Raw genomic sequence first — 21,264 nt, forward strand, 5'->3', positions numbered from 1 at the left:
TCTCTCTCCCGTGAAATCCTAGCTCGCTCCCTCCTCCAAATCCGCCTCATTCAAACCGGGGATTCCAAAATTAAGTGGGGGGTTTTAATCCCCATTGATTCCTCTTCAATTCCCCCTTAATTCCCCCTTGAATGGCACCCCCAATCGTCGGGAACGGACGCGTCTTCTCCGGCCACCTTCCATGGCCGCCGGCCGTGTTTCCCGTCGCCGTTCCGCCCTCTCCCGTGCCCGGCTCCCTCCCCCATCCTATAAAACGGAATCCCCTCGCTCCGTTCTATCGTTTTAGCCCCCTCCCGCGATCTCCCGTGGTCCCTAGCCACCTCCCCGCCGTCGTCCCCTCTCTCCCGTGCCGCCGGCCGTCTTCAGCCGCCCCTGCCGCCGCGTTAGCACGCCGGCCGGCCGTGCCGTTGCCTCCTCCAGCGTCGCCGCCACCTCCTCTTCGCCGGCCTGCCCTCCATTTCGCGCGGTGACCGCCGGAGGCGCGTCCCCGCCGTCGTCCAGTGGCGTTGCCGCCACTGTACCACCTCCAGCCGCCCCTGCCGCGCCGCTCAGGTGCGGGCCGGCTGCGCCGTCTCCTCCTTCGTCGTCGCCGCGTCGACCTCCACCCCGGCCTGCTCTCTGATTCGTCCGGAGACCGCCGTCGCCGCGCCGGCTTCTCCATCCTCTTCATCGCCGGCGTCCTTTCGGCCGCCCCTTCCTCCTCCCCAGCTCGTCGGCTTGCTGCACCACCACCACCCCCGGCATTGCAGCGGCAAGGTCGCCCTCGCCCTCGCCCTCGCCCCCCCTTCACCCGAACGCCGCCGGTGTCCGTCGTCGTCTTCACCGTTCATTCTCGCCGGCTCGTCGTCTCGCGGTGCCGCCTCCGTCGTCGGCATCGCAGCGGCGTGGTCCGCGCCGTCCTCGTCTCCGTGCAGCCGCTGCCGGCTGCCCTCGTCACCTCCTCGCCGGTCCCGGTCGTCGTCGTCGTCGTCGTCCTCTCGTCGTTCCCGGTCGTTGTGGCGTTCGTCCCTCCGTCAAGCCGTTCTTGTCCGTCGTCCGCGTCCATCAAGTGTGCCGCTGCAGCCCCGTCGTCGTCTTCGTCCTCGCCTCCGCGTCGCCAAGCGTTGCGCCGGCCACGTCTCGCCTTCGTCCAAGGATCGCCGCCGAAGTCGTCCCCTCGCCGTTCGTCTCCGTAGTTCCCGGCCGCCTCCGCCGTGCTCGTTGTGCGGTTGTCGGCCCCGGTACCCGTGTACCGGTGTCGGTAGTCGTTCGCTTGTGCGTGTGGTGACCGTGTTAATGTGCCCGCTCGGTAGCAGCGTGGTTTCTACGGGTGCAGCCCGTGTGGTGTCTAGTGGAGTCCGTTTGTTGGCCACTCGCCTCGGTTGACACACGGGATCTGCTTCCGTCGACCCGTGGACCGTCTCTGTGTACTCGGTCTACCGCGGTCCTTTAGGTTGACATGTGGGGTCCGCATGTCAACGGCGCAGCCCTCCTGTCTTTTCCAGGCTAGCGCTTACACATGTTTTATAATTACAAAGCTTAATTATAATAATCCGCAAATCTCCATATAACAGCATTAAACTTCAGATGATCATATCTTGGTCATACGAGCTCCGAATCGACCCGTTCAAGTCTCTTAATGTTTGTTATAACCTAAAGAACTGTGTGCTTTCTTTTTATGTGTTGTTATTACTTCTTTATAGGCTTGTAGCTTTGCTTGTGTGCTTCGCGTAGCTTTCATCGTTCCGGAGGTTCCCGAAGCGTGGTTCGTGGTCGTCGCCGAAGGTTCGGAAGGCCGTTCTCTCTGAGCAAGGCAAGTCACATCATCCTTGAGCATATTGAATCCCAGTTTATAAAATTATTTTAATTTAAATTAATGCATTACCGCTTTATTTAAATTCCCGCGTTATCACTGTTTTATTTAGCCATGCCTATTTACCTTTGTTAAGACATTATTATTGCTATTGTTATTATTACCTTGTTCACCCTAGGATAAACAAAACCCCAACTAGTGGGTACTCTATTCATGGTTCCACTAGTATGAATTTAGGTAGATGCTTCGCTGATTAATTAGGCAACATTAGGTGGTTTTATAACTTTAGACTTTGGGAATTCTCATATCATTTGGACACTATGGAATGGTTGGCTTATGTTGGAATTGGGCACAAACCTCCCCCTCTATTCAAAACCCCCAAAATGGTTTTAGGCTGGGCTCGAGGTGCGTGGTTGGGTTTTGTTAGTCGTACCTCGGGTACTATAAGGATTAAGCTCGGGCCTCTATTGCAAAGCACTACCGTACTTCCACATGTCTAGTGGGTAAGGCTTAGTTTGTGGCTCAGTCTGGTTATAAACAAAAGTACACGGATGGAGATGGACGAAGTCGGGGGTCGATGGACATCTCTAGGACAAATGAAGGCTACACGAGCTGCGGCCCGGTAGTCGAGATGTCATGGCACAGGGCCGGTGTCCTGCTGCTGGGGGCTCAGTCCTGCCTACCTGTCCCGGGGGTTCTGGCCGTAGGTGGGGTTGGGTCGGTACTCTTGTTTATGGCTAGGATGGGTTGGGAACTATGTCACGTCTTCCGTCCGTATACCGTGGTGGTATGTGGCACGTGGTTACACGTGAGGAAGATGTGTCTTGTGGGTAAAGATGTACACCTCTGATCAGAGTATAATCTATTCGAATAGCCGCGCCCTCGGTTATGGGCAAGCCGAGCAATGTACCCAAGTTAGTGTTTTAATTCTTAAAATTTGCTCAACAACTAAAATGTGGAATGGTTGGCCTGGATTGGCTTGGGACGAGCTGGGACCCAGGGTCGGGTTGCCAGTTCGGTCTGAATCATCGTAGGCCTTGGGTTAAGGCAGGTTCGTGAGGGTTCATGGCCTTGATTAATAACACTGTGTAACTCTAGGATCGTCTTTATAAAATGGCTTTAGGCAACTAAGTGACTTTTAAATGCTGTTTACTGCAAAACTTAAATGCTTGGGCAATTACCTTTGGGAAGGTAATTGAGATGCGGCATGTGGAGACATGAGCGCCACATTGCCATGAAATTGATAACATGATTTGTGAAAGGAAAATAAAGCGAAAACAACTGTTTTCGACTGGGGCGGACGGATGATTTGGGTGGTATCTGGGAAAGGCTAGTACCATCCCCGGTCAATTAAGGACCGAGCCATGAAGTTAAGCATGAAACGACCCCCGTACAACCGTACTTCTCGAATGGGTATAGACCTAGCGGATTAGATAGCCGAGCGGAGACATTATCCCTACATAGATGGTTCACCCCTGAGTGAGACAGGTGCGCTACGATGGGACAGCCGTTGAGGTAGAGCCGAGAGGCGTGCCCTACATTGGTGTCGCCATTGGTAGGACTGCCATGAGTGTGTGAGAGAGAGAACTTAACTTGAACCATAATTTAATATGTGTGAGACTTCTCTTTCCCGGGAGCGCCAGAACTCCTCACACTGCTAGAAACATGGACGCCTAGAGTGCATGAGGATTTAAGTTCATGGAGCGGATACTGCCAATGCGAGGTTATCGAAAAGCTTTGCCGTGACGCGCCTCATGTGTTGAGACGAGGCTCATGTGTTGGGCAGTCGCGGAGTGCGAGTAAAGTGTACATCCACTGCAGTGTGAGTGAACCAAATCTATTCGAATAGCCGTGCTCGCGGTTATTGAGCACCGGGACATGTATTACACTTGGCTAGTCTCTAAATTCTTAACTTGTGTGGGATGCGTTGTTGCATGACGAATTTTTATGCTGTTGGAGCCACTTCCTGAGAAGGGGGAAGGTGGGCGTCCTTAGAAAACCATTACTCAATGGCGGGAAGCTATCCTTAGGATCACAATGGATGGTGGACAGAACCGTCGTTGTTTAAATACAAACACTGGTACTAAAATTTGATCAGTCAATGCTAGGTTTTAGGTTTGTGAAAAGAATTACAAAACTGGCTTAGCGCAAAAGAGCCATAGCCATCCTTTGAAATACCTCTTTCATATGCATTGTTGCTGTGGTGACTTGCTGAGTACGGTTAGTACTCACCCTTGCAAATATAAAATTAATCAGAAGCGGGAGATGAAGCTTCGGAGGATCCCTATGCCTACTACCAGGAGGGAGATGAAGACGATGGCGCTCAGTAGGTCTTAGTACGGTCGTTGCCTGTGGCAATGGCATGCCGCTGCCTGAATTCCGCTGCCTTATCTATTTCTGCTTTTGGATGTATTCCGGACCGCTCGGTCCGATGATTTAAGACAATGCCTACGGGCTTATGATGTAATAATTAGCACTAGACTCTCGTGTATGTGCTTTTGGTATTTCAGCTATGAACTCGTGTGTACTAGACTACTTGATCCAGGGAAATGGTACTGTTTACACGAATGATAATTTTTGGAGGAACTCTGATATTTCGGAGCACTTCTTCCGGAGCTTCCGCTCACTCTCTACCAAGCTAACATACTAAATATTAAACTACAAGTGAGTTCTCTACTTGAGCTCAAAGTTGTGTGTTCTTCCAAGTGAGTGAGGACCTCCTTTTATAGTGTGTCAATAACGTTTGTAGGCGGCTGTAAATGTTGGTAACACCCCTTAATCGTCATTGAGAACCAATGGGGACTTGCCACGTGCAAGGTGGGAGCCGAGGGTGCCAAGGTTGGTTCGGCCGAACCAGGGCAGCCTCCCCTGGCCACCGCCTTTCTCCAGTCTCTGACAGGTGGGCCCCTATGGTGATTGAGGATGGTTTGGTCTCATATTAAGTCGGTCTCGACTGACTTCTGGGCCCTCCAATCCTTGTACTCGCGCATGATTGGCCGGAGGTTCATTTTCGTCGCATGTCGGGTGTATTTTCTCCTTAAATAACCTGCATACATATATTTACCAAAACTAGTGGAAGTGATTAGTAGTAAGCTCCTACCACTAAATTTTGATAGTACATTTGATATCTTTTATGCAGAACTTGACGGTTAAAGTTTGCCATTAACGATCATCAACAACATACCCACACTTATCCTTTATTGGTTCCTGAGTAAAGCTCATGAATCCACTAGAGCAATGACTTCTACTTAATGAAATGGCATACCAAATATGTCAAAACATACCTAAGTCTATGAACCTTGATGTGTCTACTATGCCATCTTGAGCGATTGAAGAATGTAATGGTCCTCGAATCAAGTTCCCTTTACTCCTCATGATGAATTACCTTGGGATTTTCTTTGATGCTCTTAAAAACATAAATTTTACTATACTCCTCATTTGATTCTTTTGAATCACTCAAATTGTTTTATTTCTCACCAAGGCATTGATGTTGCCTTTTCTTATCCTACCTTTCTAATAAGGCTTATGTGGAGCTTAGGGTAGGGAATAAGAATGACATACTTGCATCAGATATATTGTAAAGTCCAATGTAAGATCCAAGAAGATAACTAATCATATAACCATGACCAAGCTTGTGCACCTAAGTTTATAAGTGAAAATGAGATGGTGGGAAAATAAAAAAAAATAGAATGATGACTCATTTTTTTCCATATGATCCTCCTCGCACTTTATTTTAGAGAACATGGCAATACTTTTTTTTTCATCATGCTCGAGAACATTTTGATCATTCTCTTTCGAGCATAATCTCTTTTTTTTTAGCTCATGTCTCATTTGGCATAGATCATTGGAGAAGAGACCACATATTTTTGGAGTCTTTATTTGGTGGATGCATGACTTTTGGTGTAGAAGCTTAGCATATGGAAATGAATGGAAAAATTTTGGATAATCCTACAGCGTATAGAAAGAGCAATATTTTTTGTGGCTAAATGCACATGACTTTGTTCATGAGAATATGAAAAGAATCTAACAAGAATCACAACCACTTGGCAAAATTCAAAATGATAGCAAACCAACATATGTATAAGGTTTCATCATTGAGATCGATATATGGCTTTGGTAGGAAGGGAACATCATGAGGAGTATGTAAAATTATTTCATTTTGTTTTTATAAAATTTCCAAGGGTTCAACATCAAGAGCAAGGTTCATATCATCAGACTATCTCTCATTAATCAATAACTTAGATAACATGTGGTCCTAAGAATATGATTCACAAGCAACAGGTGTGTGCAGGAAATAAAAGGTATGTAAGTCATTTTACCAGAAAAGTCAGAAATTCTAGTTGATCATGTCAATACTTATTTTAAATCTTGAGTTAATTATACTGGCCATTTTATTCTAAAAGGTTTGTCACTGTCACGACCGGAAATAACCCAACGGGAGTTCCTTACGTGCGTGCATTATTCCTTGTCCCAGGAGGCAAGATACACCAAAGTTGATACAATTCAGAGTTTAACAAGCGGAAGCGTAATTAATTAATTTATTACATGGGCGGCGAAGACCCAGCACACACAAAGACAAACGGGAAACAGCGGAAGACTAGGGCGACGACCACAGGCGCTTGACGACAGGCACGAGCTAGACACCAAAGCCTTCATCTTCCAGGAACTCCTCTTCTGGGTTTGGGAAAAATTGAGCAAGACTGAGTACAACAACCGTACTCAACAAGACACACCCACAAGTGCAGAATAAATGTAAGGGAGTACAAGGGGGTTATAATATAAGGGTTAGGGTTTGCAGTAAACAGCATTAAAAGACACTTAGTTGCTCAAAGCTATTTTGTGAACATGGTCCTAGAGCTATACAATATTATTAACCAAGGCCGTAAACCCACACGAACCTGCCTTAACCCAAGGCCTACGATGATTCAGACCGAACTGGCAACCCGACCCTGGGTCCCAGCTCGTCCCAAGCCAACCCAGGCCAACCATTCCATATTTTAGTTGTTAAGCAGGTTTTAAGAATTAAAACACTAACTTGGGTACATTGCTCGGCTTGCCCATAACCGAGGGCGCGCCTATTCGAATAGATTATACTCTGATCAGAGGTGTACATCTTTACCCACAAGACACATCTTCCTCACGTGTAACCACGTGCCACATACCACCACGGTATACGGACGGAAGACATGACATAGTTTCCAACCCATCCTAGCCATAAACAAGAGTACCGACCCAACCCCACCTACGGCCGGAACCCCCGGGAAGGTAGGCAGGACTGAGCCCCTAGCAGCAGGACACCGGCCCTGTGCCATGACATCTCGACTACCGGGCCGCAGCTCGTGTAGCCTTCATTTGCCCTAGAGATGTCCATCGACCCCCGACTTCGTCCATCTCCATCCGTGTACTTTTGTTTATAACCAGACTGAGCCACAAACTAAGCCTTACCCACTAGACATGTGGAAGTACAGTAGTGCTTTGCAACAGAGTCCCGAAGACCGGTCCTTATAAGGCCGAGGTGCTACTGTCAAAACCATGCACCCCGAGCCCAGCCCAAAACCATTTTGAGGGTTTTGAATAGAGGGGGAGGTGTGAATCCAATTCCACAATAATCCAACCATTCCATAGTGTCCAGGTGATAAGAGTATTCCCAAAGTCTAGAGTTGTAAAACCACCTAATGTTGCCTAATTAACCAGCGAAGCATCTACCTAAAATCATACTAGTGGTACCATGAGTAGAGTGTCCACTAGTTGGGGTTTTGTTTATTCTAGGGTGAACAAGGAAATAATAACAATAACAATAACAAGGTCATAACAAAGGTAAATAGGCATGGCTAGATAAAACAGTGATAACGCGGGAATTTAAATAAAGCGATAATGCAATAATTTAAATCAAAATAATTTTATAAACTGGAATTCAATATGTTCAAGGATGATGTGACTTGCCTTGCTCGCTTTCCCAAACGTCGGCTTCAACCTCCACGAAGAGCAGATCTTCCGAAGCTGCAGTGTCTACATGACCAACAGAAAAGAAAAGGCTTTTACTCTAATAAACTCCATATAACAAGCAGGAACAAAGCACAAAAATGGGTTCTTGACTTCTTAAGGAAAAATTAGAGACTTGAACGGTCCAATTCCGAGTTCAAATGGCCAAGTTATGGCCATTTGAAGTTTATATGCTCTTTAAATGAATATTTGCGAATTTCTTCATTTTAAAATTTAATTTAAAAAGGGTTTATTGCGTCAGCTGAGGGGAGGGGGCGCGCGGACTGGGTCCACGGGAGTGGGGCCCACGCGGCAGCCTCACGGTCCACGGTGGACCGGGTGCACCTGGGCTCACACCGGTCGGCGCCGTGGGTCCCACGCGTCAGCTGCACCCGAGGGCGCGGGCGGCTGACGGCCGGGCCCCACGCGGCAGCCATTCGGCGCGCCCGAGGGCGGCCACGCCGGCGCGGTCGGCGGGAGGCGGCGCGCCCGCGCCCCGATGGTCGCCGCCGGTGACGACCGGCGCGGCGGAGCGGCGCCGAGAGAGGGGAGGGAAGGGGGAAAGGAGGCGACGGTCCACGGCTCACCCCGGGGCGACGGCGGCGACGGAGGAGGCGGCCGGAGCGGAGGGAGGCGGCGGCGCGGCTCGGGTCGACGGGGTCGACGGCGTTCCGGCGGTCGGCGACCGACACGGAGAGGTGGACGAGGTTGGCGAGGATGCGGCGAACCCGAAGGAGGCGGCGCCGAGGTGGGAGGTGGTCCGGGGCGACGACGGCGGCGGACCGGAGCTCGGCAGCGACGGTGGAGAGAGAGAGCAACGTCGCGAGCTCGAATCTGGCGAGGAGGAAGGGCGGCGAGAGGCGGAAACGGACGGACGAGGTGCGGGGAGGGTTTAAATAGGGTTGGAAGGGGGAGAGAGCGGCCGGAGGGGAAGGAAACCGGCGCGGGAGGTCCAGCCACCATCAATGGCGCCGGCGAGATTTGCGGGGGCAAATCCACCCGTTTGAACGCGAGAGAGAGAGGGAAAAATGGGGGGAAAGGGAGAGGGGATCACGGGGAGTAATTCCCCCTACTTTATTGCACGCGGGGATGGCGGGAGGCGGCGGGATTCGCGGCGGCGGCGGCGCTAGGGCGCGGGGGAGGCGGCGGGAGAGGCGGGATGAAGGGGATGACGGGTGGGCCCCACCCGTCAGCGGCGCGCGCGCGGGGAGAGGCCGGATGGGCTGCGGGGAGAGGAGAGAGAGAGAGGGGGGAGGAGAGATGGGCCGGGCCGGCCCAAGGGAGGGAAAGGGGACTTTTTAGGGTTTTTCTTTTTATAAAATCATTTTAACTTTGTTTATTTCTTAACAATTATTATTTGTGCTCTGAAAATTCCACTAAAATTTATTTACGCATTTTAAGCTTTTAGGAAATATACAAAAATCCTCTAAGCCTTATTTGACTTTTAACTTTGCACATTTTAATTGTTAGAGGCTTTCACACGGATTTTAATTATTCTAGGCATAATTTAGAGGATATATTTTAGGGTCGTTTTGGAACGTGACAGGCACTGTTTCACATTTTTACCAATAATGATATTGGTTTAGTGCTGTCACATTATTGCTTCTAAGTCTCAATTTTTATATGTGCAAAATTTTATCCAAAACCATTGGCTTAGCGATGTATATGGTATTTTGCATTGGCGGTTGGTAAATCATTTGAGCATTAGTACTCAGAATTTTACACCATGTATGCCATATATTTTTCAGGTGCGGCCTAACACGTGCCTTAAGGACTTGAGCGTATTTGTTTTTGGCAATATGCGCGCGCTTAAGTGCCCAATACCTTTAAAATCCTTTATTTAGCTGTTAAAATATTTTTTAGGAGATGGTACAATGCAATTTAAAACGTGGCAAACAGTGAAGCTTTATACATAGCTATAGTATTAACTTTTTATTATGAGCTTTTCTTAAGTGTGGTCGGCATAAAGCTGCATAAAGGTAGGCGCTACCAATGAGGGATCGCCACCTGTCAGCTGAGTAAATAATGGGGTTAATTTATTCGAGGGGTATGACGGTCATTTGGACACCAGCGTAAACTCTAATCGTTAGTTTACTCAAGTCGTGATTCCATACCGAAGGAACGTATGCAGTGTTAGAGTTGGCCGAAGAGGACAAAGGAATCCCCGGAAAGCTAAGAGGCGAGTGGAAAGTTCAATTACGTTCTAGTTTTTATGGTTTACACAGTGTTAGAGTTTGCCGGAGAGGACAAAGTAATCCCCGAAAAGCTAAGAGGCGAGTGCAAAGAAAAATTACGTCCTAGTTTTTATGGTTTACGCTCTATATCGCGCCACTACTGTAGATCGCGTTTAGAGAAAGCCATTGTATCGGCACACATAAATAATGGTACAAATGATTTGATGTAGAAGATCCTAGCTAAAACCAAGCGATTGGGTTACATCCGGTTTACGTTGGTCTACAAATAGAAAATACAAAGTACATAGCCACATAAGATCGATAGCACTCCTCTGGTATACGCTGAGAATGAAAAAAATTTATGGTGGGCCAGGCCCACCTAAATTTAGCAGGTAATCCTCTCAACCATGTACGGAATAGCGATAGGAGTAAATCCCAATGTCAGTCCATTATGAAGCCCATTTTGGCAGAAACTGTTTTATATAATAGTCCTTTATATTTTAACTATTATGAGCCAAACACAGCATCAATTGTTAGCCCCTTATTATTATCCAAAATATTGAAAATGTGATATATATATATATATATATATATATATATATATATATATCTATATATATATATATATATATATATAATTTTGTAAAGGTCTTGTCCTCGGGGCACCACCGTCCTCGGATTGCGGACATAAACACATCGATTCTACTCATACGTTCGACGTGCCTGTTTATGTGCGCTATCCCATTGTGTGCGTAAACCATCCACGTGCTCCGTGAACGCCTAGCGTACAGTGGTTTGCGAGTTGCGTTAAAGCATTATTGGCACGGGCAGGGGTGAACCTTGTAGGCACCTAGCAATCTCCGCGTACGCGTAGAGCATGCACGACTCACGAAATAGCATATCAGCCATCACATACGCATAAACCGTGTTGTAGGCGGTACGCTCTATGTACGTGTTTACATCCGAAATCTCGACTTAGGCGTAATGCACACACCTCGATCGGGCATAGTGCTGGTGTACGCGCGAGACGTGCGTGAAGGTTTATGTGCACGCGGGGGATCATATCGCGAGTTGCCTACATATGGTCCACGCTTGCCCGTGGATCGTGGACGTAAACTCATCCTTCGTGCGCGTAAATTTACGTCCCAAGGGAAAATTAATAAAATTTTGATGTGGAATGGTACGTTGTGCAAATTAAAACGCGGTTAACGAACCTTTAGACCGTAAGGGGATTTTTGACGTGAACCTTTAGAGCGTAAATGGTGTACGTGTAACCCACTCACGTCTACGCTCGCGCCTTTACTCAATAAAAGGAAAAGAAAAAGCATCCTACATTTTAATGTGGCAAGGCATGCTTGCTCCGCCCGCATTAAATGCGGTTAGGTGGGCGCGGAAGGGCGCCCACTAATCACCTTTGCATGGCGGCCACGTGGTGACCACCCCGAGGGGTCGGGGCGACCCGACCCCCTGGGTTAGGTATGGGTGGCCTCCACTTGTCCATGGGCACGACCCCTCGGGGTGAACCCTGCGTGGATCCCGAGGGCAGCTCCATCCCTTTAAGCACGGTACTCCTGGTACCCCCGGGCCTATATCACCTACAGTAGCCCCCAGCGTTACATCTGGCACAAGATCAGCTTTGCCGTGACGACCTCAACTATCTTGAAGAGCGAAGAAGACACGAGGCCCTTCGGGCCGCTCATTACCAACAGAGCCTGCGGCGTTATCATCAGCGCCATGTCCGGACACGATCACTACAAGTCAACGATCTCATCTTGCGCCGCATACAACGACACCGTGAGCGTAGGATGGATATGGTTTCCCCATGTAGGCGTAATTGGTGGTGCGTAACCCATTCACCTGTACGCGTACACCTTTCGATCGTAAATGGTGTACGCGGGGGATCATATCGCGAGTTGCCTAATGGTTCACGCCTGCCCGCATGTAGGGCACCTCACGATGCCCACGTACACTTAAACTGCGCACGGCTTACGTCGAATCGACGAGCCGGCCCTTAGTCGTACCATACGTATGAGTGCGACTGCACCCTCCTCGCGGCCTCATTTCCTGCTTCCTGGGCCTGGCTTGCACGCTGGGCCTAATGGGCTGATGGGTTGGGGGAGGTGTCGATACATCCAACATGCAAAGTAGAAGTACTTAACACCAGAAATATAACTGCTGGTTCAACTATATAAACTATAATATACTTGCATTTTTTCTGCTTCTTCCTCGGTGGCAGGTCTCCAGATGAACCGTCGTCCTCGTCCTCGTCTTCGTCGTCGTCATTGTCATCATCATATGATGCGAGCAGAGGATCCTTCTCGTCGGCGTCCCAGTCGTCCGATCGATATGTTTACAAAAATAGTTGCAGTCCTTCGATTAGCGACAACGGAGTGCTGCGACGCCTCAGGCACGTACGTCGTGTCTCGCGTGCAACGACACCGTGAGCGTAGGATGGATATGGTTTCCTCACGTAGGCGTAATTGATATGTAACCCATTCACCTGTACGCGTAGACTACCTTTCGACCGTAAATGGCGTAATTGAGCATAAATGGTGTACGCGGAGGATCATATCGCGAGTTGCCTACATATGGTTCACGCCTGCCTGTGGATCATGGACGTAAACTCATCCTTCGTGTGCGTAAATTAGCCTTTCGAGCGTAGCATGGATGTGTTTACGCGTTGGGCACCTCGCGATGCCCGCGTACGCATACAAGCCTTGGAATCTGACCTTTTGCAGCGTAAACTCTCATCTTCTTGGCGTAGACAGCAACTGGTGGTGTATGGGCTGATTCCCTGCTTGGCATAACCCTTGTCGTCCTCGACATATAATCCATCTTTTTTGGTGTATGGGCTGATTCCCAGCTTGTTGTCCTACTTGGCGTAATCCAATTTTTAAATGTTCCAAGGATGATAAATAGTAGTTGTGGAAGATCCTATGAGAGTAAGTGAGTAACCACATGATGATTTACGCAATTACCTTTGAGAAATTCAAACGTAATTACCTATCAATCTATGGGGTATCAAATAAAATATCTAACAGTAGTTAATAAATTCTAAAAATATTAAGGTGCTAAATGGAATACATATGTAAGAACTTGAGCATAATTATGAAAACGTAAGGGTTTTAGTAGTAAAATAGTATAGCGCAAATGGGCTATTTTCATGTACTTCTGTTAGGGCATCCGCTATGAATTGCAATGTCTTTTCAGTATTTTATTTTAAAAAAATACGATGTTTACAAACCATGTTGTGGGGCTAGCCCACAACATAACATTATTATTTAACAGAACATAGTCCATTCATTTAGTCCGGATCTGTTGTGGCTGTGTACTCGCAATAAGTTTTTGCGTTAACCATGTAGGAATTTATGTAAACGAATAATCATTCACTTATCCGGATCTTCTACGAAAATTCATCTAAACTACATATATAACTTACCTTGTGTTCTACTTCTACAAACGCTAAATAAAGCAGCGGTCATGGCAGGTCCTTCTCTATTAGCGTAAACCATAACTATATTAACGTAAACCAAGCGCAATGTCAATATTCTCTGGTGACGGCGGTGACCATATCCTCTCCCACCGCATGGTTCTTGTGCATGGTCCTTCTCTATCAGCGTAAACCATAACTATATTAATGTAAACCATGCGCAACGTCTGTCTTCTTCGGCGACGGTGGTGACCATATCCTCTCCCATCGCATGGTTTACGTTGCACATGGTCCTTCGATATTAGCATAAACTATGACTATATTAACATAAACCATGGGCAATGTCTATCTTCTTCGGTGACGGCGGTGACCATATCGTCTGGCAGGATATCCTGGTGCTGGTTGGAGTTGTTTGCGTAAACCATCAGGACATCATCGTAAACCGAGCGCATGACTGTCAAAATGACGAGGATACCCTTACATAGAGTTTATGCACAATGCACAAAGCCTTAATGCGGTGGGAGAGAAAACACCCTTCCAGGCATCGGATGTGGACACGTGGAGCGCTCTCCTTACTGTTGGTATTTCTTAACGATATTACTAGAAATATAATTCCCAGCAATGGCACAGAAATACTTCTGGTATATTATGGTTATAGAGTTCATCCGCAAGCGCACGGATATACCATCGTAGCATTTCAACCGAGAGTATTCTAAGGGTATCATATTTATTTTATCCCATGGGAAGATCATGTGGAGAGAACTTAACTAATAATTTATATATTACTTGTGATAATCATATTCTAAGTAGGGGTTAAGATAATCCAAGGGTAGAGTGACACACAAGCATTAATTACTCATTCTCATGATATATTATCTGAGCTAAGTGGAAAGAAAAGAGAAAGAAAATCTACTCCTATACTTCTAATATACATAGTATACATACATTCTAGTTAACCGATATACTAGCTAATATCCTCTATCCGATGCCCTCTTGGTACTTCGAGAAGCCACCCCTGACTGCCGAGTTCCTTACGACAGCCCGTCATGACCATACAACCGGGGCTAAATACGGAGGAATACCCTCCCCAGGGAATTAACTTAGGATTATATACAGGCACGGAGGAATACCCGTACTGAGCTATCACCATCAGCGGCCCACCTCTCATCCGCAGCATATAACCCTAAATAATGATATCCTGTAATCTAGACACCACATCTAAACTACTAGATACTAATCTAATATCATCGTCATGACATAGAGTAATTGCATATGCAAACATTATACCCGTACCAAAGCATCTCCCAGATAAGCTAGCCGTATATTCAGTATAACATGAACATAATGTAAATTATTTCAATACCATAAATGTATATAGAAGAGTATTCTAATAAAAGTACAAAGCTTACAAAAGAGGAAAGGAAAGCTACTAGAGCCATACCCGAACTCTTCCGAAGGCTTCCGGACTCCTGATTTCTACTCTATTTCTATTCCACCAGCTAGATACTACTAAACTAAATTTGAGAGAAATGAGAGAGCTCTTGCTTGAGGTGTGTGTGTGAAGTGAGGATGAGAACTCCTTTTATAGCCTCCTAATGACGGTTGCGATGGTTGGAATGGTCGGAAATACCCTCTAACCGTCATTGGGGGCTAATCCACACCGTCCAAGCGAAGCCCTGGATTGATGGTGCTGAGGAGGGTTCGGCCGAACCGCCTAGGGCCGGCCCAATCCAGCCCAATTTTGGCCCAGTTTGTCATGTCAATTCTGAGTTCTTGGACCATTCATACATAAGTCTGGTTCTCGACCTCGTCCAATTGATTTATCGTCTGTGTTGATGTCGATTCTCCTCCACTTTATGATTATTCTCTGCAAAAGGTTAGTATACCTAATACTTGTGGAATATTATTATTCTAACATATATATGCATTCCAAGCATCACTAGTTCTCCTTTATTTTGGTAATATTGACGGTCGAAACTGATCGATAACGACCGTCAACACTTACCCAACCGCATTGAAGAATGACCATTTTTGTATAAGTTAAGGCGCTGTTTGTTTTTTATAAAGCAATTCATTGGATACTATATCATTGCTTTTGGCCATGTGTGTGCATTTTTCTAAAAGACCAATATATGGATTTAGGCTGATAATATATTTTGATCATTTTCAGGTGGTTGGTAAATCCATTTATAAGTGTTATTTTACTCGAGTGTGGTGATATTGTATGTTTTATTGGGACTTGAGCATATTTTGTTTTGGCAGTATGCGCACAATGTGAACCCAACACTCTAGAGAATTCCTTTACTTGCTGCATAAAGACATTTTATTAAAGTCATGTACCATATGATTTTTAAACATGCAGTTGGCTTTTAGTTATGCTTATTATATTTTTTAACAAGCAGTCGGTATATTACTTGGATCATGTTATTCAGGGATTCACACCGTATATACTATATATTAATATTAAGTCACTTGGTTAACTATAATTATCCAAAACCATTCGGTTGGTTAGATTATTTATTCCTTGACTACATGCTTAGTTTTTTCAAACTAACCACATAGTGGGGGGGCTACACCTAATTAGGTGCATCTAGTCGATGCACCTGGGTATGTATTCTTTATTATTATTTTCATCCCTTCATAGCCTTATGGTTTGGTAAAAGCACTCGGGAGACTATGGCGAAGATGATTGAAGCACAAGGCTTTGGATTAATTTGGTCTGAGAGAAGATTATCTTTTCGACTGTGAAGGTCTCAGGGGCTACTGTAAAGATTATCAGTACCATATACCCACACGACTGGTTTACCCGACAAGATATAGTGGATAGATTATGTTTATGGAATATGTAATGATAGACGTAGTAACAGCATATCTTTATGGGTCACTTGATTCTGATATTTACATGAAGGTTCCTGATGGAATCGACATCCCGAATCAGAAGGTAAATCATAACATGTATTGTGTTAAGTTGCATAAGTCACTTTATGGCTTAAAACAATCGGGCAGGATGTGGTACAATCGATTAAGTGAATTCCTTTCACTAAAGGGATACACTAAAAATGATGATTGCCCGTGCGTCTTTATCAAAAGTCTCCCACAGGATTTTGTATTATCTCGGTATATGTCGATGATCTCAACATCATTGGCAATACACAAGATATTAATGAAGCACGTCATCATTTAAAGACGGAATTTGAGACGAAGGATTTAGGTCAAACCAAATTTTGCTTAGGTCTAAAACTTGAGCATTTACCTTCTGGAATCCATGTGCACCAAAGTGCATATACCCAAAAAATTTTGGAGAAATTTAATATGGACAAGTCATATCCTTCCAAAACCCCTATGGTGGTTCGATCTTTAGACGTGGAGAAAGATCCATTTAGACCAAAGGAAGATGGTGAGGATGTACTTGGACCTGATTTTCCATATCTTAGTGCTATTGGCGCACTTATGTACCTTGCAAATAGTACGAGGCTAGATATTGCTTTCTCGGTAAATCTATTAGCAAGATACAACGCTGCTCCTACCAAACGCCATTGGACTGGAGTTAAGAATGTTTTTCGATATCTTAATGGCACAAGAGATCTTGGACTTTTCTTTAAAAAGAACCAGGATTCAACTTTAATTGGGTATACTGATGCTGGCTATCTATCTGATCCCCACAATGCTATATCACAAACAGGATTCGTATTTTTACAAGGTGGAACTGCTATTTCATGGAAGTCTTCTAAACAGACTCTGGTAGCCACTTCCACAAATCATTCTAAAATAATTGCATTATACGAGGCATCACGTGAATGTGTATGGCTTCGCAGAATGGTTAACCACATATTGACATCTTGTGGTATTGGTTCATTGGAATCACCTACCATTATCTATGAAGATAATGCTGCTTGTGTTGTTCAGATGGAAACTGGTTATATTAAGAGCAACATCACTAAGCATATTGCTACCAAATTATTTTATCCTCATGAGCTTCAGTAACATGGAGAGATAAACATCTTGCTAGTGGATAGATGCAGCAATATAAACGGGGTAGCGCACGAGACCTAAAAGTGGATAGATGCGGAGACAAGGGTTTAGACAGGTTCAAGCCCTCTCAATGAGAGGTAATACTGTACTTCTGTTTGGGGATTTGTATCCGCCAGATGTAGTATTGATCTGACGATCTAGTTGTAAATCTGCCTCCAAAGGGACGTCCTACCCTCCTTATATAGGCAAAGGAGCAACCTTACAAGGTAAAAACTTATCCCCATATGGTTTAAGTTTCCTATATCTAATCTACGATCTTAATAGACCAATACTACAGACCGTTCCATGATACACAAGTAAACGTAATACATGAGTTCTATTCTTATACATATATTCTATATACATGATCTATCTCCTATAACCAGTCGGATAGCCCAGCCATGAGGTACCCGGTACCCATAATCTCTACAACGGGGAACACAATAATTAAACATTAAACATGTCATTATACATTAGTAATACAAATAAAATGGAAGAAAAGGAAATACATATGGCTCCGACTAACTGGTGAGGACGACATGTGGACATCAATTTGGGAATGGAATGCAAGAAAACAGAAAACAAAATAATTAAATGCCCTGTGAATCCCAACAGAATTATCACCCTGACGAATTTTGAAGTGATCTGTTAATGTTTCTGCTTCAGTTGAGCGAAGCCAGCAAGTGCAAATATGAGGACATAAGTCCAAAAAAGATTCATCAGATTCCAAACCAGCGTCGCGGAAAAGCTTTTGAGCTGCCAGGATGTCCAGTTGAGATGAGAGGCCGTAGAAGGATACAGGTTCCAAGAACGTGAGAAGCCAAACCTGCGGTGCATCAGCAACATAAGCCTGAAATCTTGACCAAGAGGAACGTTCCCGTAGAACACGACAGCGATAGTGGCTACACCACCGATGCTGATGGCACTGAGAGAAATGTTCCACATCACCACCGAGACCCCGAACGCGAAGGCTACTATGATGCTCCTGAGGGCGACATGGAAGAGCCACACGGCACGCTGTGAGTACCGACAGCGGACAAGGGGATCCACCGTCCCGCGGTTCCCGTACTCGGCAAGGCTGAAGGTGGCCGCAACGGAACAGAAGAAAGCCAAGATGTCGGCGACGAGGAAAACCTTGAAACCGTAGAGGGCACCCAGTGCTGGCGTGCCTTCCTTTGGGCCTGTCGTTCTGTAGGACCCTGGCATGGTGAATGCTGCAGCGAAAGTCAGTGTCGCGATAAGCGCCGATGCGACCAACACGCTTTCAGTCGACTCTGAAAGGGTTTTCCCGTGCTTTTCTTGTTCTTGAGAGCTACCACCACGGATCAGTTCATCACGCCTACGAGGACTGAAGACGGCTCCAGAATGAGCCAATACCCTCACCATCCATTCTGTTGGGTTCTGCAGGGAAGGAGACTTGAAATGTCAGGAGATCTGTTTTGTATGTATTTTAATTTATGCCAAAATTTTGATGGTTTTATGCATATACCTGGGGAGAGGCAAAGTAGTCTTCCATCCTTATCACTTTTGCAAGATCGAGTGGTGTATAGCCTTCTAGGTTGACATGGTTGAGCTCCACGGCCTTATTCTGTAGGAGATACGTGAAGATGTACTCGTCTCTTTTCTTTACAGCAAGATGTAATGCAGTATTACCGTCGTTGTCCTCCAAATTCAGAGTTTCCTTGAACCTCGGATCTTTGCACACCAATTTGACTACTTTGTACTTCCGATTCTCAATGGCGATATGAAGCAATGTTCTACCTTTAACATTATCACGAAGAGTGGCACAGTCTTGATCGGCATTGACCAATGAGGTGATTGTGTCCATTGAACCAACAGAAGCAGCTATGTGTATGGGGAACATCCCATTGTTGTCGGGCCGTTGGGTGTAGTCCGTTCTGCGATCTTGGTCTATGCCATCAAGCAGCGCAGTTGTTACGCCCTGAACTCCTACTGATGCTGCAAAGTGAAGAGGTGTACTTCCAGACCAATCAGCTTTATTCATGAGATCTCCTCTCCTTCCTAGAATCAATTCAGAGTTCTGCCATCGAGTATTTCCGTTAATTAGTACCTAGCTAGTTATGATACCAATTGTGTCAAAGAATGTACAACCTAAATTCTATGGCAAAGAACAAATCAAACTTTCATTCCAAAATAAGCACTCAAAAAGATTCTGGAGGATGCACAGCCATTAACACGTACGTGAGCCTTTTACTGTTGCTAGGAGACTACCTCAAGATTATAATTTTTTTTTTGATAAAGGAGCTTTTATTAATCTCAGACGATTACAACAAGTTAATAGAACCATACTAAGAAAACTTCCGGCTTCTGCATAAATGCACATAACCAAAACACACACAAGCCCATAAAAGAGTTTGTAACAAGAGAAGGAAAGCAGTAAATAATGTATAGTGTTGATCAATGATTTGATCAATTATGAAAGCACATTGTTGACTATCTGACAACAACCAGATGATGCCAAGGGGAAAGGTGCTATGTATAATGAGTCAAGGGCGAAAGCATAACAAGCAAGTACTAATGTGATATTCAGGAGAAATACAAGCACCACCTGAAGGCTATGCGAAAGTAAATGTTGATGCAGGGTTCAGAGAGGAAGCAAAGCAAGTGCAGGCATTATTGTAGACATTCTCATAAAACCACTGGCTTATTGAACCGTTTTGAAAGATATCAGGCAGAATCGACTAAATATAAACCAACTCTGCATAATTATATAGAAAACAAAAACAACTTATACGTGTGTAATGCCACGCCAGCGTTAAGCAGGGTATACATCCCTTACCTGCACTCTGAAGAGCCGCAGCATGTAGCACATTTTGTCCATTTGGTCCATCGTAGGACAGATTCGCATCACCAAAGGTTAAGGTTAGCTTATCAACGATGTCTCTGTATCCCAAGGGGATGGCGAGGTAGAGCGGAGACATGCCGTTTATGTCCGGGACACGCGCTAAACCACTGTCCTTGCCCTTCAACTCTTCAATCTTACGTTCACAACGCTGCCTCACTGCCTCGTGCAACGGTGTCTCTGAGCGTCCACTTGTCTTCTTCAAGATCTCATTTGGTTTAGTGTTCAGTCCACAAAAATTGTGTTTTCGCTCCATGTCAAGGAGATGAAAAACCATATTGGTGTACCCAGCATTTGCTGCACACTCTAGAGCGGTCTTATTCTCGCTGTTGCGTGCGAAGAGACGTGTTTTATCCATCCCAGAGAGCAATGTCGCGCATTTCCTGTAGTTTTCACCATCCCCATTGGCTGCTACGACATGGAGTAGAAAACCCTCATCCTGAGCCTGATCGTTACCAGTGGCACCCGTGTTCTCAGAGTTATTGTGAGTTTCCCTTTGAGGCTGGCGGCAACTGGGTTATAAACATACATAGTTATAATTATTTAGTATATACCAAAGTAGGAGATTTGCACGCATATATATAGAATTAACACCATTTTGTTACATTAATAAATATACAAAATTGTAATTGTCATGGATTATTAATTTAAGTTTTCCATCGATTAAATATTATTTCTAAAATTTGGAATCAATGAATACAAACTCAATAGGTATTGGGTCAAGTTTTCCATAATTTAATAATTCGAAAAACTTGAAATTAACAAGTATTGAGTCGTACTAGTTCTAGAGCCCAAATTTTATTTTAAATTAATATTTCCTGAAATATTGAATTACTAATTAGCAACTCGTAAGTGAGGTGGAGTTGTAATATTTAAGAAATGTAGAGTTGTACTTGATATAGAATCCAAATTTTCTTTCCGACAAAATAACTTTTAAATACATAACTGATATATAAAAAGTTGATTTGGTTTCAGTCTAAACTTTAGTTTTATTTATATTTTACTAGTCTAA

General features: G+C 45.2%; 1 protein-coding gene across 1 annotated transcript; it reads right to left on the reverse strand.

Annotated features, from left to right (window-relative positions):
* Nucleotides 1-17,816: 17,816 nt before the first annotated feature.
* LOC9267675 (ankyrin repeat-containing protein At2g01680) lies at nucleotides 17,817-20,762 on the reverse strand. Its single transcript, XM_026020174.2, has 3 exons — nucleotides 20,190-20,762; nucleotides 18,879-19,430; nucleotides 17,817-18,790 (listed from the first exon to the last, which is right to left on the reverse strand). Exons 1-3 carry the CDS (start codon nucleotides 20,256-20,258, stop codon nucleotides 18,038-18,040), a joined length of 1,374 nt encoding a protein of 457 aa, XP_025875959.1. The 5' UTR covers nucleotides 20,259-20,762; the 3' UTR covers nucleotides 17,817-18,037.
* Between the last annotated feature and the right edge of the window lie 502 nt (nucleotides 20,763-21,264).

Source organism: Oryza sativa, chromosome 9, assembly GCF_034140825.1.
Source record: "Oryza sativa Japonica Group chromosome 9, ASM3414082v1".
Classification (NCBI taxonomy): domain Eukaryota; kingdom Viridiplantae; phylum Streptophyta; class Magnoliopsida; order Poales; family Poaceae; genus Oryza; species Oryza sativa.

Bases quoted from the DNA above. Each gene is read 5' to 3' on its own strand.
- LOC9267675 (XM_026020174.2), bottom strand. From the start codon at position 20,258: ATGCGAATCTGTCCTACGATGGACCAAATGGACAAAATGTGCTACATG. The intron at 19,431-20,189 runs GTAAGGGATGTA...ACTCGATGGCAG, and splicing joins TGCGGCTCTTCAGAGTGCAG to AACTCTGAATTGATTCTAGG. The intron at 18,791-18,878 runs GTATATGCATAA...CCTTCCCTGCAG, and splicing joins ACTACTTTGCCTCTCCCCAG to AACCCAACAGAATGGATGGT.